This window comes from Marmota flaviventris, chromosome 10 (assembly GCF_047511675.1).
Source record: "Marmota flaviventris isolate mMarFla1 chromosome 10, mMarFla1.hap1, whole genome shotgun sequence".
Lineage (NCBI taxonomy): Eukaryota > Metazoa > Chordata > Mammalia > Rodentia > Sciuridae > Marmota > Marmota flaviventris.
Window position 1 is genome coordinate 123504184 of NC_092507.1, and position 13937 is coordinate 123518120.

General features: G+C 34.7%; 1 protein-coding gene across 2 annotated transcripts in view; it reads right to left on the bottom strand.

Moving 5' to 3' along the window:
* Vps45 (vacuolar protein sorting 45 homolog) overlaps positions 1-13937 on the bottom strand; it is a 55995-nt gene that overhangs the window by 31335 nt on the left and 10723 nt on the right. For both annotated transcript variants that reach the window (XM_027953726.2, XM_071618478.1), the window contains exons 7-11: positions 13461-13571; positions 10889-11023; positions 10375-10488; positions 9794-9961; positions 155-313 (exon numbers count right to left, since the gene is read on the bottom strand). In XM_027953726.2, the coding sequence (XP_027809527.1) occupies positions 155-313; positions 9794-9961; positions 10375-10488; positions 10889-11023; positions 13461-13571 (687 nt within the window). The remainder of the gene's footprint in view (positions 1-154; positions 314-9793; positions 9962-10374; positions 10489-10888; positions 11024-13460; positions 13572-13937) is intronic.

A 13937-nucleotide genomic window follows, 5' to 3' on the forward strand; every position in this document is an offset into this window, starting at 1 on the left:
TAATAAAAAATACCTTTATTAAGGAAATGAAGACATGACAAGACAGAATTATACAGTTCTATAAATAAAAATGGTATGATTTATCATTGGTTGGTGCTAAGAATATGACAGAACCGGTTCCTACTTATTGGGCTCAACATGTAAAGTTGGTTACCTTTCGATACTTCTCAGAAACACCTTTATTCCTGAGGTCCACTATTAGTCCCGGCAGGCTGTTGCTGCTGTGCCGCTCATAGTGTAGAGCATAGAGCATCACCAGGCGAGCAGCATCAAACTCTGTCACTTTGGGGTTCTGTAGGAGCCTCTTTACATTCTGAAGGAAGAAGGAACTGATATTTATCCCCTTTCACATGAGTGATCTCTTGTATAATGGTTTAGAGTTAACAATTATTGAGTGATAGTGATACATCTGAATTCATGAGATGGCTATGATGACAATGCCCAGGTCTCAACTATAGAAAATTAACTGCCTTTTGCTCAAGATAAGAATTAAATAAGGAAATATATTCCCATTATAATTGCTTTAGAAAAAATGAATTTAATACTGGATTGTTCCTGTTTTCTAATAACCCAAGTTATCATTTCCTTGCTGAAATAAGAATAGATACTATTTTCCACCACTTTAGTCAATACAGCACACAGAATTGAGCAGTTGACTTGCAACTCTACTGCTTTCTCTTTGCTTTGATTAAACACTGAGACGAGTTGATAGAATTTTACATAGGACTAAACTTAATCCCCAAGAAACATCAGAAGTAACAATATGTCTCAAGATGGTAAAGCATGCAATCTCTAAATTGAGTATTTATGATCTTAAAGTACAGATACAGATAGCAAAAGGAGCCAAAAGAAAACATGTTTAGATTTTTCCATTTTCACATTAAGGGTCTTCCATATGGTACAGATTTATATTTATTATACAGAACAAATAATTCCATTTAAGCAAAAAAAAAAAAAAAAAAACTTTTTAAGTCCCATCAGGCACTATGCCAGGCTTTGTTAGGGAAACACAGATGAGTTAGAGCCAATTTCTGTCCTCAGCGAGTACACAGACAATGAGGTAAAGAGAGGTGAAATGAGTATAATCCATTCTGTTACAAAGCATGTCTAGTTAATGTACTTTAGCTTTACGAGAACAGTAAAAATGGTATGATATCAGAAGGCATGTTGAGTCACATGTAATTTTTCCAGCATGGACAGGCTTCCTGATGATTAAAGAAGAAGCTTTATCAAAATTTTAAGAGAAAAAAAAAAAAGATGACAATGCTACAAAAGTATTTTCTACAGGAAGGATCTGGTTTTAGGAGTTGCTGCACTTTCCACTGTTAAACTATCTGGAGAAGGAGCAAGTGCGAATGAAAAGGATTCAAAGACATTTCACTGTTAAAAATCAAAACAAAACAAAATGATGAGCAAAAATTGATGAATGAAGAAGGCTACCTCAAATGGTATTTTTAATTTTGATGAAATTAGTCTCCATGAGAAGCAAATGTCTTTAAGACCTTGGATCTGTTGGTGGTGGGGGTGGAGGTTTACAGGGGATTGAACTCAGGGGCACTCCACCACTGAGCCACTCCCCAGCCCTATTTTGCATTTTATTTATAGAGAGGGTCTCACTGAGTTGCTAAGTGCCTCACTTTTGCTGAGGCTGGCTTTGAACTCACAATCCTCCTGCTTGCTTCAGCCTCCAGAGCTGCTAGGATTATAGGCATGTGCCACTGCACCCAGCAAGACCTTGGATCTTAAAGAAAACAGGAACCTCAGGAATAAGGCTGCGAATGTGGACTGGCTCAATTTCTATGTGCAAATTCCAGTGGAGATTTCCTTTGTTAGTATTTTTATTAGGATTGACAATATTTTTATTAGTGCTCTGATTACAAAGTTATATAGATCTACATATTTTTTTAGATTTTTAAGTGGTCTGCTTATAACCGTATTTTCCCATAATCTGTTTATTTTTAATGCATGATTTTGTAGAAAATAAGAGTTTTCAGGAACAAACATGTGGCGTTATAACAGACATATATGTATAGAAAACAGGCTGAAAATCAGTGCCATGGGGAGGGGAGAAAAGACAAAAATAAAGTACATCTGATTGTTGAGGAAACAGGAAAGACTTCACAACGGAGGTGACATCTGCAAAAGAATCAGTAACAGTTGGAATTGGTATAAAGGAATGAAAGCAGTGTCATCCCGAACAGGAATGTGAAAGCAGAGGAAAGAACGTGAGAGTGGCAAGCAACTGGGAGGGCGCCGGCTTCTGAGGACATGACAACCCCCGTCTGTGTGGCACTTTATAATGTATACGATGCTGTCAGACACATCATTCTTTGGTGTCCCACAACAGCCATGTCCAACGTCTAAGAATCTCTCTGTACATAACGAGTAGCGACGAGGATGATAATGGGAGCCTCCCCAGGAGCTCTCAAGTAGAAAGTTCTCTGAGAGGGACTCCTGTTGTGGCTTTTCTGGTTAATATTTCATTATCATCATCCTTAAGAGACTAAAAAAGGAATAAATTTCTCCTTTAGACCCACATTCATAAGAAAATTTAATTTTTTCTCCCTTTGTTGTATGTTTTCCACAGAGCAACCATGGAATATAACTTATTTAAAATACGTGCTCAAGTGTTCTACTATTTTCTATCATAATATAAAGATATGACAGGGTACAGTTTATTCTTCAAGTATTTATGTACAACTTCACATATATTTTAATCAACTGGGCATAAATTTAAAACATTAAGAAATCCCACCTTGGAATCGCTATTGTCACTTTTCTTACAGGCACAATGTTTCATTTCCTGCCCTTGCACTCTTTCATGTATAATCTGCTCAATTTCTGGCTGACCTGTCTCTGTACTTTAAAACAAATCTGAGATGAGATACCCATGTAACTATAAACCCAGATAACTGGCATCAAAAAGTTAAAGACTATTTGCAGCAATCAGTTAATACCCTTCCTGCTTGCTTCCTTCCTAATTACCTTCACTTGGATCTTGACTCTGGGTTCTGTTTCCCATTTAAGAATCCACTCCTCCATTTGTGCACAATGTATCAAAATGCATTCTACTGTCCTGTATAACTAATTAGAACAGATTAAAAAATATAAAAGAATCCACTCCTATTTTCTTTCTTTTTTTAATTTTTTTTTCAGTTTTCTGCGGACACAACATCTTTGTTTGTATGTGGTGCTGAGGATCGAACCCGGGCCACACGCATGCTAGGCGAGCGCCCTACCGCTTGAGCCACGTCCCCAGCCCCACTCCTATTTTCTTGAGATATGGTACTGGTATGCAGATTCCCTGACTTTGACCAGATCTGACCTAGGATTACTTTGAGTAGATTAGTCTGCCTACTTTTGAGTTCTTAGAACCCAACTCAGGGTTCAGATCCACGATCTGGCTAGACTTAACCTATTTCCTCATGAGAAGAAACCTGTAGGTACAAGTTGAGTTCTTTCTTCTCTTTCAGCAATGTCAGTCCTTGAAAAAGCAGGGCTTTTTTTTGTCTGACTTGATCCCATGTTATCTTTTGATTTTAAACTATCTCCCTATGGCTACTTGACTCATCAACTTGACTGACAATGGCATATGTTATATTGAGATTCCAGAGTACTAACCAGAGAAGAGAAGGAAAAATAATTAGAGAGACTTTTAACTACAGACCTGGTATGTGCCATATGGTAGTATTTATATGTTGGAAATATTACTGAATTCTATAATAAATTTTAAAATTTCTAATTTCTCAATAAAATTTCCATAAGCTGCTATGTGTGGTGGTGCACGCCTATAATCCCAGCTATTGGTTGGGGTGCAGTGTTGAGTAGTGGTGGGGAAACGGGGTTAGGGTGGTTAGGGCAGATGCAGGAGGATTGCAAGTTGAGGCCAGCCTGGGCAACTTAGGGAGACCCTGTCTCAAAAATAAAAATGAAAGGGCCTGGGGATGCAGGTCAGTAGTAGAGGGTCCTGAGTTCAATTCCTACTACCGATAGATAAAATTTCTACAAGTCTTGAAACTACCAAGAGAGAAAAGGTCACTGCCTCATAATGACAATAGATGAATAAAGAGCAAAACAGAAAATTAGTGTCTATTTAAGAAGATAGGATTCAAAAACTTTGTGTAGGTCTAAACAAGAAACAGGAAAAGAAAAGCAAAAATACTGTCTTTTAGAGGGAAAGTTTCCAAAAGGCACTAACATCCACTCATAATGAGAAAACAATTATTTTCTAATATTTAGAGATTCTTTCATTGTTTCTAGCTGACTGCTTTTTGTTTTCTTCTATTAAAACTGATGAATCAGCACAGAAAAAGAAAAAAATTTTGTATGACATACATACATTATACAAATTTCAGAGTACTCAGTAATCAAAGAGTCTCCTTCCCCCACACCTCGCCACTTTAGTTTAACCTAAAGAACAGGATTCCTTCCTTGCTAACAACCATCACAATAATGTAGTAAACAGTTAATGAATAAGTAATTAAAGTAATAGATTAGGGCCAGGTGCAGTGGTGTACCTGTAATCCCAGCTGCTTGGGAGGATGAGGCAGGAGGATCACAAGTTCAAAGCTAGCCTTAGCAAAAACGAGGCACTGCGCACTCAGTGAGACCCTCTCTAAATAAAATACAAAATAGGGCTGGGGATGTGGCTCAGTGGTCAAGTGCCCCTGAGTTCAATCCCTGGTATTATAATATTAATCATCATCATAATAATAATAGATTAGGATATGAAGATGAAATTGGCAGAGGTATTCAATATGTTGATCTGATAAAAATGAGTCTGATCTAGCAGTGTTGTAGAACAATAAAGAGCTTATTTAGGAAAAATAATAGAAAGTAGTCAGAACCCAATACTACTGACTGATAAATACATGTGAGTCAGTATTATTTTTCTTAATGACTAGCTAACATAAAATTTAGCTTTCTAGTAGATCTCCTGAGGGTCAACATTATTTCTGAAATACTGGTTAAGTGGTGGTTTAGAGAAAAAAGGGTCATTTTTACTCTTAATTGATTAAAATAAAATTGTCCAATGTGTTCCAAGCAGTTTTATTATAATTTTACAGAAAAACCTTTCTGAAAGTGGGGAGTGATCCAAAGTCACCTGTGGATTAAAAAAACATGTTCTAAATCCCAGAATGAAAATAGAATGTACCATCAAATAATATTATGATTAATGTGACAATATTTGTTGAAAATTTTAAGTACCTGGTACATAATAAGTGTTTACATATATTAGCACATTATATCCTCTCCACAATCTTTGAATTAAGTACTGTTATTTCCCCACATTTAGAGATAAAGACTGGGGCTTAGGGTAGTTAAGAATCATTTCCAAACTCAAGTCATCAAAAGTCCAAGCTTTAAGCCACCATTCTATATTGCTTCAAAAAGGATTCATTCTCCTCATTTTTCTAATAAATATTTATTGAGTTTTTACCATGTGTCATTAACAGTATGATTTGAGATCTTTCATGCAAGATCAGGAAAAAAGGATATAAAATAGACCAGTTCCTCCTCTCAAATAAAAAGTTGTGATATGACAACATGGGTGGGACTGTGGGAGTAGGGTGGGGATTGCTCACTTTCTGCAGATGTTTCTCTTAATGATATGAAAAATCTTCATTACTAATCAAATCAATCTCTCTTTTTTTGAGAATATGGATGTGCTTCAATAGTAGTACATTGCACTTTGGTTCTGGTAAAATTCTTTATAAATCATATTTTTGTTAACCTGTAGGATAGAAGGGGCAGCAATTTATAGGTTAATTTTTAGCAATGTATGAGCTTTTCTTTTTCTAACCATGATATACTTACTACTCAATAAAATAACCCATCTCTACTCAAAACCTCAATTCATTGCTTCATGACGTATTATTCTCTAAGGTCAAGCCAAGGAATGCTATAGCCATTTAGGGATCAGGCCCCTGGCATCTACTTACTATCAAACAAAAGTTCCCTTTATAGACTATTTAAATCATGTCGCCAAAGAAATCATTTATGGTGGGAGAGTCCGAATCCACTGCTTACCGTAAAACTCCAATACCCTGGACAAGAAAGTCTTCAAAAGATAAGTTTTAGAAATAAAAAGTAGATCAGACAATTTGTAAATCAATGGATGTGTAACTGATGTGATTCTGCAATCTGTGTATGGGGTGAAGGTGGGAGTTCATAACCCACTTGAATCAAAGTGTGGAATATGATATGTCAAGAAATTTGTAATGTTTTGAACAACCCACAATAAAAAATTAAAAAAAAAAAAAAATAAAAAAAAAAAATAAATAAAAAGTCCTCTTAAAACAAAACAAAACAAAAAAAAAAAGTAGATCAGAAATCAGGTTCACATTTTAAAATATCTACTTTTAAAGTGAACAAAGTTTCAAAGAAGGAATTACAATAATTTTTCTAACTGCTTTCCATATGATAGAGAGATACAAATAAAGACACTGAAATTGGCTAGTGATAAAGCTTTGACATTTTTTTTCCTTTCCACACTGAGGACTGAACCCAGACATGCTCTACCTCTGAGTTACACCTCCAGCCCTTTAAAAATTTTATCTTGAGACTGGTCTCCCTAAGATGCTCAGGCTGATCTGGAACTTCCAATCCTCCTAACTCAGCCTCCAAGGTGCTAGGATTACAGATATGTACCATTACACCTGGCTAAATTTGGTTCTATCCTTTTAAAAGGAAAAATCAAGTGATAAACATAAGAAAAATTATATTTGGTTATTGGAAAAAGTTTTGTTTTTATTTAATAAGAGGCAGAAAACTCATTTTATTGAGATAAAGATAGGAACACTTCTGTTAGGCCTATAAAACAACTAAAAACTATTAGTAGGGTTGTTTAAAATAAATTGGCAAAGTTAAACAGGTTTTTTTAAAAATATTTTTTGTTTGTAGGTAGACACAGTACCTTTACTTTATTTTTATGTGGTGCTGAGGATCTGACCCAGTGCCTTACACTTGAGAAGTGAGCGCTCTACCACTGAGCCACAACCCTAGCCCTGGTAAAATAGATTTTAATACATTTTTATAAAAGATACTATTTAGTGATTAAAATGAAGGAGACTTTAGGTTCTGATATGAAACAGTCTCTGAGATACAAAGTTAAAAAAAAAAAACAACTGTAGGGCACTATAGTCGTAGCTCAGCAGTAGAGCGCTCGCCTCATATGTGTGAGGCAGTAGGTTCGATTCCCAGCACCACATTTAAGTAAGCAGATAAAATAAAGGTCCATCAACAACTAAAAAAATATTTTTAAAAAATGCAGAATTCTGTGTCTAGTATGGTAACATTTTAATTAAAACACATACATACATACACACACACACACACACACACACACACACACACACCAAGCCTTGCATATACATGGAGAACTGAAAGGATGCATATAAAACAACAGACTCAGTTTTCACTATACACCTCTTTTACCAAATACTTATATCATCTATTTAAGAGTTAAAAGTTAATACACTATTAAAATAATGTCAGTCTAAAGAACAGAGTCCTTTGTGAAGATTTAGAAATACGGGGACAAAATAAAACAATGATAGAGAAGCACTTTACATAAAAATAAAATATAAAGCAAATAGCAACTTTGTAATTTTCAAAATGAAGGTGTTTTCTGAGAAATCCTGATAAACATTTTAAAAATTTAAAACTAAAAACTAAAAATCTCAATAAAGATCTTGATATAACACAGAGTACCCATAGGTGGGTTTCCTTCTTTTGATTATACCATGCAAAAAATATTATGCTTAGAGGAAGGGAAATAATATTTACAAAGCACCTATCATATATGAAACATTTTATTATCACACTGATTCTTTATAACAATCTGAAAGTTTGAAATCACTATCTTTAATGCTTGGACAAAGTAAGAAATTTTTCCCAAAAAACTTTGGCAAGTAGAGATAAGATACCAGCCAGGACAGCCTGGCTCCAAACCCTGTGATGTTTCCGATATACCAGACTGGGTTTATTTTATGAAATCAAGTAGAATTGCAGTGGGGAAAGTAAAACTAAGTTTTAGCATATAAAATCCTATTATTGAGGAAATGTGCTTCTTACAGGTGGCTTAGAAATTATTATCTCCCAAAGGACTCACTCCTAAATTAATTGTTGGGGACAACACTTTTTTTTTTTTTTTAACTCATGAACCTTAGAATTACGTCTGATTTGTTCTTTCAATCCTTACATCCAATCTGTCATTTAATGGTTTTCTCCCTTTGTAATGTCTCTTAGATCTCCCCTTATTATACACTGTCATTAATATCACGATAAGTCTACAGCCTCTCAGTTTTTTCACCGTAATGCATCCTCACTAGGTTAAAACACTGCCTTCATAACATCAACTTTCTACATAAGATCTGCACTAGATCTCTCACCTATCTCAGCAAATATAAACTTCTCTTACTAGCTTCTTTATAAACTGATTCCTGTTTATCAATCCAACTTCATCTTCTCTTTCTCTTTCACGCCCACTCTCAACAAGTGAAGCTATGTATTATTTCCTGCATACTTATGCATCTTTTCTTTTGCTGTTATTCCTGACTGAAATCCTCCTCTAAATTCTATTCATTCTTTTGGTTCATCTTCATATTGCCCTCACTAATAAAGTCTTCCTAATAACTTAAAATCCTATTATAGTTAGTATCATAATTTTAACTTAATTAAATATTATCTTGAAACATTATTTATTTCTTGTGCTTTAGTTTTGTCTAATTTAATAATAAACATTATTTATTTCTTTGGCTTTAGTTTAGTTTTATAGTAGACTATAAATTTAGTTTTATAATAGACTATAAATTTCTTGAGGTCAGGGTATGATTATGTCACTGTTCTTCTAAAATCCTCTGGTAGCTCTCATCATTTTAAAATTAAAGCTCAACCTCATTTCAATGGTCATAATTAACCCTAATATGTCTTTCTAGTTTATCTAAAACCTCTCCTCAGCATCTATTCCTACACTAGTTACACTGAACTACACTCTATTCATACATACACCCCTCCATGTTTGCATACTCTTTGCTGAGAATGTTCCTCCCTTTGCTCGGCCTGGTGCACTCCTAGTTATTTAGCTGTCCAGACCCCGTTTTCATGTCACATTTCTCTAGGAAGTTTTAACAAGCCTCACCCTTGTCTTTCCTCTGTATTTCCAAACTCTTTTGGAAATACCACTATTATAGCACTTACTGCATGGTATTATAGTTCCTTACCTCCCATAATGTGAGCATATTGAAGAAGGGGATGGTATCTATTCATCTCTGTACTCCTAGATCCTCATGGCAGTATGTGCATATAAGAGGCATTCACATGTTATGGAATGAAAAGCAATCTTCAATAATTTTTTTAAAACTTAGATAATTCATTTTATCTGTCAAGGTCTTCTTAACAACCCCGTGAAACAAGTATTATTATATCTATTTCACAAATGAGAAAACTGGCTCAGAGATTAAGTCAATAGCTCCAGGTCACAAAGCCAGTAAGTTGTAAACCAAACACTAATATCCAGAACTTAATTCTAGTCTACTGCTCTTTCTAGTTAATGAGGCTGCTCTCATAAATACTCAATTAACTGACTGAACCTTGGGGACTGCACTTTATACTTCTTCTGTAGCTCTTATAATATCTATCTTAATATCTTAATGGTGTTCATTTGTGTCCTTGTCTTAACTTCTTGATAAATGGAATTCCACGTTGATGAAGAAGGTACTTGCCTTTGCATCTCTTGCTCTGCCTGGCACAGTGTCTTACACATAGTGGGTGCTCATCAAATTGGACTGACCTGAAGAGCACTAGAATGGTCATTTTGACAGGCCAGTTCTTGCTCAACCTCTGAAACCTCCAGCAGATTCCGCTCACTGACCAACCGAGACAGTTCTCCAACCACTGTCACATGCTTTGATACAGTCCCAGACATCTTTTTGAACTGTGGATAATTCTCAACAAAGGCCTGCCATGATAAAACAGCAAGAGGAAAGGTTCTGTTACTTTTTGACTGAGAACAGACATATATGAAGAAGGAATAATAATAATTAAAAAATCCAGGAGTTGTTTTTCTGTACAGGCTAAGGCACCTACAGCTCTCTATCATACAACATTTTGTGATGCTTGAGAGAAAAACTGATGTATGGCAATAGACTAAGTCTTTAAAGAATACAAATATGACTAAACAACAGAAACAAGCACAAGGCTTATTATGAACTTCTCACTATATTTTTTACTAAAGAGACACGTTACAGAAAATGTCTCAACAAAACCAGATGAACCAAGATAGAAATCAGGCCCAGAAATTCCAAGAATCTTGTTTACATGAATAATTCCAAAGTGTCACATGTAAGTCAACCACGTGTGTATTCAATTTACCTTCATGTCTGCTATTGATTCTAGTTTTTGCTGTTCTTTTGGTTTCTTCTTCTGGAAGTCTTCCATGAGATTCTTTATATTGCTGCCAATCTCTGCAAAGTTCAGGTACATATTCTGTGAAAAAGGAAGTTGGAAGACAGTTCATGAACTAGTCTTTCAGATAATTTAAAAGAAGTGAAAAAGAATCCTGAATACAGAATTGAAGGGAAAATTCCATTTTAATTACCAAATTTGGACATTAGCCAGGACACCAGTGATGAATACCATTATTATTCTCACAAAGAGCCACTAGAAGGGAGGGAAGTAAATAACTATGTGATATCTATGGAAAAAAATTATTTTAGAGGATCAGAATCCAAGTCTTTTGCATTCCCTTGAGATGCAACCTATCTGTGGTATGCTTCTATCATTTTTTTTTTTACATGAAATTCCATACCTGTCCCCATTCTAACAAGTCAATATTGACCTTGTTATATAAAAACAAACAAAATTTTAAAAATTTAACACCACCTACATTAGCATAGAATTCATCATTTTCAGCAGACAGAACCACCTCTCTTAAGTCTTTACTAATCCCCGGCACTCTGGAAAGATCAATCCGATTGTTGTTTATGCCTAGTAGTTCATGAACCATGGCCTGATATGTCCACTAAATAAAGAATTAAGACAAAAAAATTGGTTATTAACAAAACATGGATATAGTACATATTCAGGAAAATAAGTAAAATTGATAACATTCTTAATTAACTAGTCTGCTTACATGAAGATTCTCTATTTTGTTCAAATTTTATTAATAGTTTATGCTATAATAAGCATTAAGATTATCATTTTAATTGGTTAAACACCCAAAAGTCAAAATACTTTTAGATTTCACACTTTTGGAAGAAAGACAACAAGATTAATATTCTTGATAGAAAGAAAACAAATTATATTTATCATTAGCTCTAATTTTCGCCTGTGAATTGAGTATATTTTTGGCTTCACAGACAGGGCTATATCGGTACTGCAGTGACAAGCTGTGCCATTTCCTGTATGCTTCTGTGTTTTCTGCAGCACGAGAAGTGTGTTCTTGCAGATCTGAGAGATGCTATATTTATCCTGGGAACACTAATATTATCAGAAGAAACCTTGTGAGTTGGTCAAAACACTGGCATATTCAGAAAACTTGCCTCTCAATCCACTTTGTTTTATATTTTTACCTAGTACAAATTACAAAGAAGACTGGTACTCAAATGTAAATTCATCTGGTAAAACTGAAAAGAAAACACTTCCAAATTTTGCCTTCTCACCACTAATGGAGAATGGATTACTTCTGTCATAAGTCCATTACATAAAACAAAATATTTCCAGCATGTTATCTTTTAAATCTAGAATTCAAATGCTAAAATTTTTATATAAATATATTTTAGTTTAAACAAACTAGATTTATTAATAAATAACTTATAAATTAACAAAAAAGGTGCTTTATTTCCTAAAACATTTGCCAAAGGAACCTTTAATAAAGCAAGTTCCATTAGGGCATTTAAAATAAATATAATGTCATGTTTTGTACTTGGCTCTACCACACCACTTTACGCTGTAATAAAGCCATGTGTTTTCTGCTTTCCTCATTGGGCCATTGAGTTTTTTGAAGGCAGAGACTGCATCTCCTGACCTTTTATCTCTAGTACTTAGTTTAGTGTGTGGCACATAATAGATTCTTAGTGAAAATTGTTGAACAAATGGTTGCTTTATTTTGTGAGACAGAATTATAGGCAATTATTTTTCTTTCTAACTTTTTATATTATCAAAGGTTTCTTTAGTAAACATATGTTACTTTCAATTTTAGAAATACAGGATTATCTTATACAATAAAGAAGTTTCCACAGCTACAGATTTCTCTTAGCATCAACATTATAAGCTGGGCAGAAACTGAAACAGATTCTGCTTTTCCTTATAAATCCAAAGTCATTATTCATGGAGCACCTACTAAGTGCAAGGAACTGTGCTTTTACTTGAAAGAAAATAAACACTGGTGAGACACAGTTTGCCTGAACAAATCATGTAATCCAGGGAAGGGTAAAAACAACCAAAGACAGAACTCAGTGCAGGTCCAGATACAGTGGAGACACAGTTCCACAGTGATTTTAGGGATAAAAGAACCTGTCTGAATAAAAAAGTAATAACAGTCTTCAAAAAGATGTTATGTGACTTTTGAGTGGTTTTAAGGGAGAAAATTTTGAAAACATAAAGATGGGAAGAGAAGGTATTCCAAACATTTCAGAGTTTAGACAGTGGCCACAGCAAAAGCAAGATGTCAAGAAAACATGTGGCGTCTATGTAGCAGTGAGCTACCAGTTTTATATGAGGTTCAGTACACACTGTTAAGAAGCTGGTATGCCAAAGTCAGGGGTGCGTGTGTGTTGTGTTTTAACCCAGCAGGCAGATAGGAACCAATAAAGAGTTTTAGGCCAGAAATAATAGGATTGGAATTGGGCTTAGGAAAAATAATTCAATAACATCGTGTTTGTGGAATATATTAGAGTGAAAAGAAATTAAAAGAAAGGAACCAAACAGGTGACTATTACAGTGTTTCTATAAGAGATTAGGGTCTACACTAAGGCAATACAATCATAATGGAAAAGAGCATATAGAATTAAACACTGGAAATGAGAACCCATGATTAGGCAAAAATAAATAAAGAAAGAAAAGATCAATAGAGGAGAAGAGAGAAAATAAGAGGAGGTAGGAGGGAAAGAAGAGGGAGGGGGAATGGGGATTAAAATCAAATTCCTTACATGCGTGATTTTGTCAAAATTAAACTAAATACTACATATAATTATAATGCTCTAATAAAAGCAACAACAAAGAAACAAACAAACAAACAAGAATCCTTGATTAGTGGCAGAAAGGGATAGGAAGGATGAGGCGGAAGAGGGAGTAACCGTGACTGTGGTTGGAAAAATAGTGATACCAAAACACCAAGAAATACTAGGCAAAGAAACAAGAACAGAGGGGAAAAGGAGACAAGTGAAGGGACTATGTCTGCAGTTGGATGAACATCACTTAAAATCATCCTTATATCATGCTAACAAAGGGTTCTACACCTGGTTGAGCAATGGAGTGATGGCGTCATCGCAGCGATCTAAAATAAGTAGCAATGGAGGAACCTCTGTCCGCCGGAACTCAAACAGCTCATATTCTTTAGTTATTACTTGCTGTAGGTAAGAGAGAGAGAAGGTTTGAACAACTAATTAGCTGTAGATAGAGATGGTAAAAATAGAAAATTGATAAATAAAACCACTTTTAGCCATTCTTCATACCCTCATAGGCCTTCCATAAAAGGATTTTAAAACGTTACAAGGTTTTTTTTTTTTTTTTTTTTTTAAAACTTTACAAGTTTTGCAGCATACTATGTAAGAGCTTAAGACTTGAAACTCTACCAGTCATTTATCCAAAAAGCTTGCGAATGTTTGTTAGGTTAAATCCAAACTTAGCTCTAATTTGTTGCTTTTTTTGTTTTGAATTATATATAGACATTCTTCTTTGCCAGTAAACCTAACATATCAACCTCCCCTTGGCTG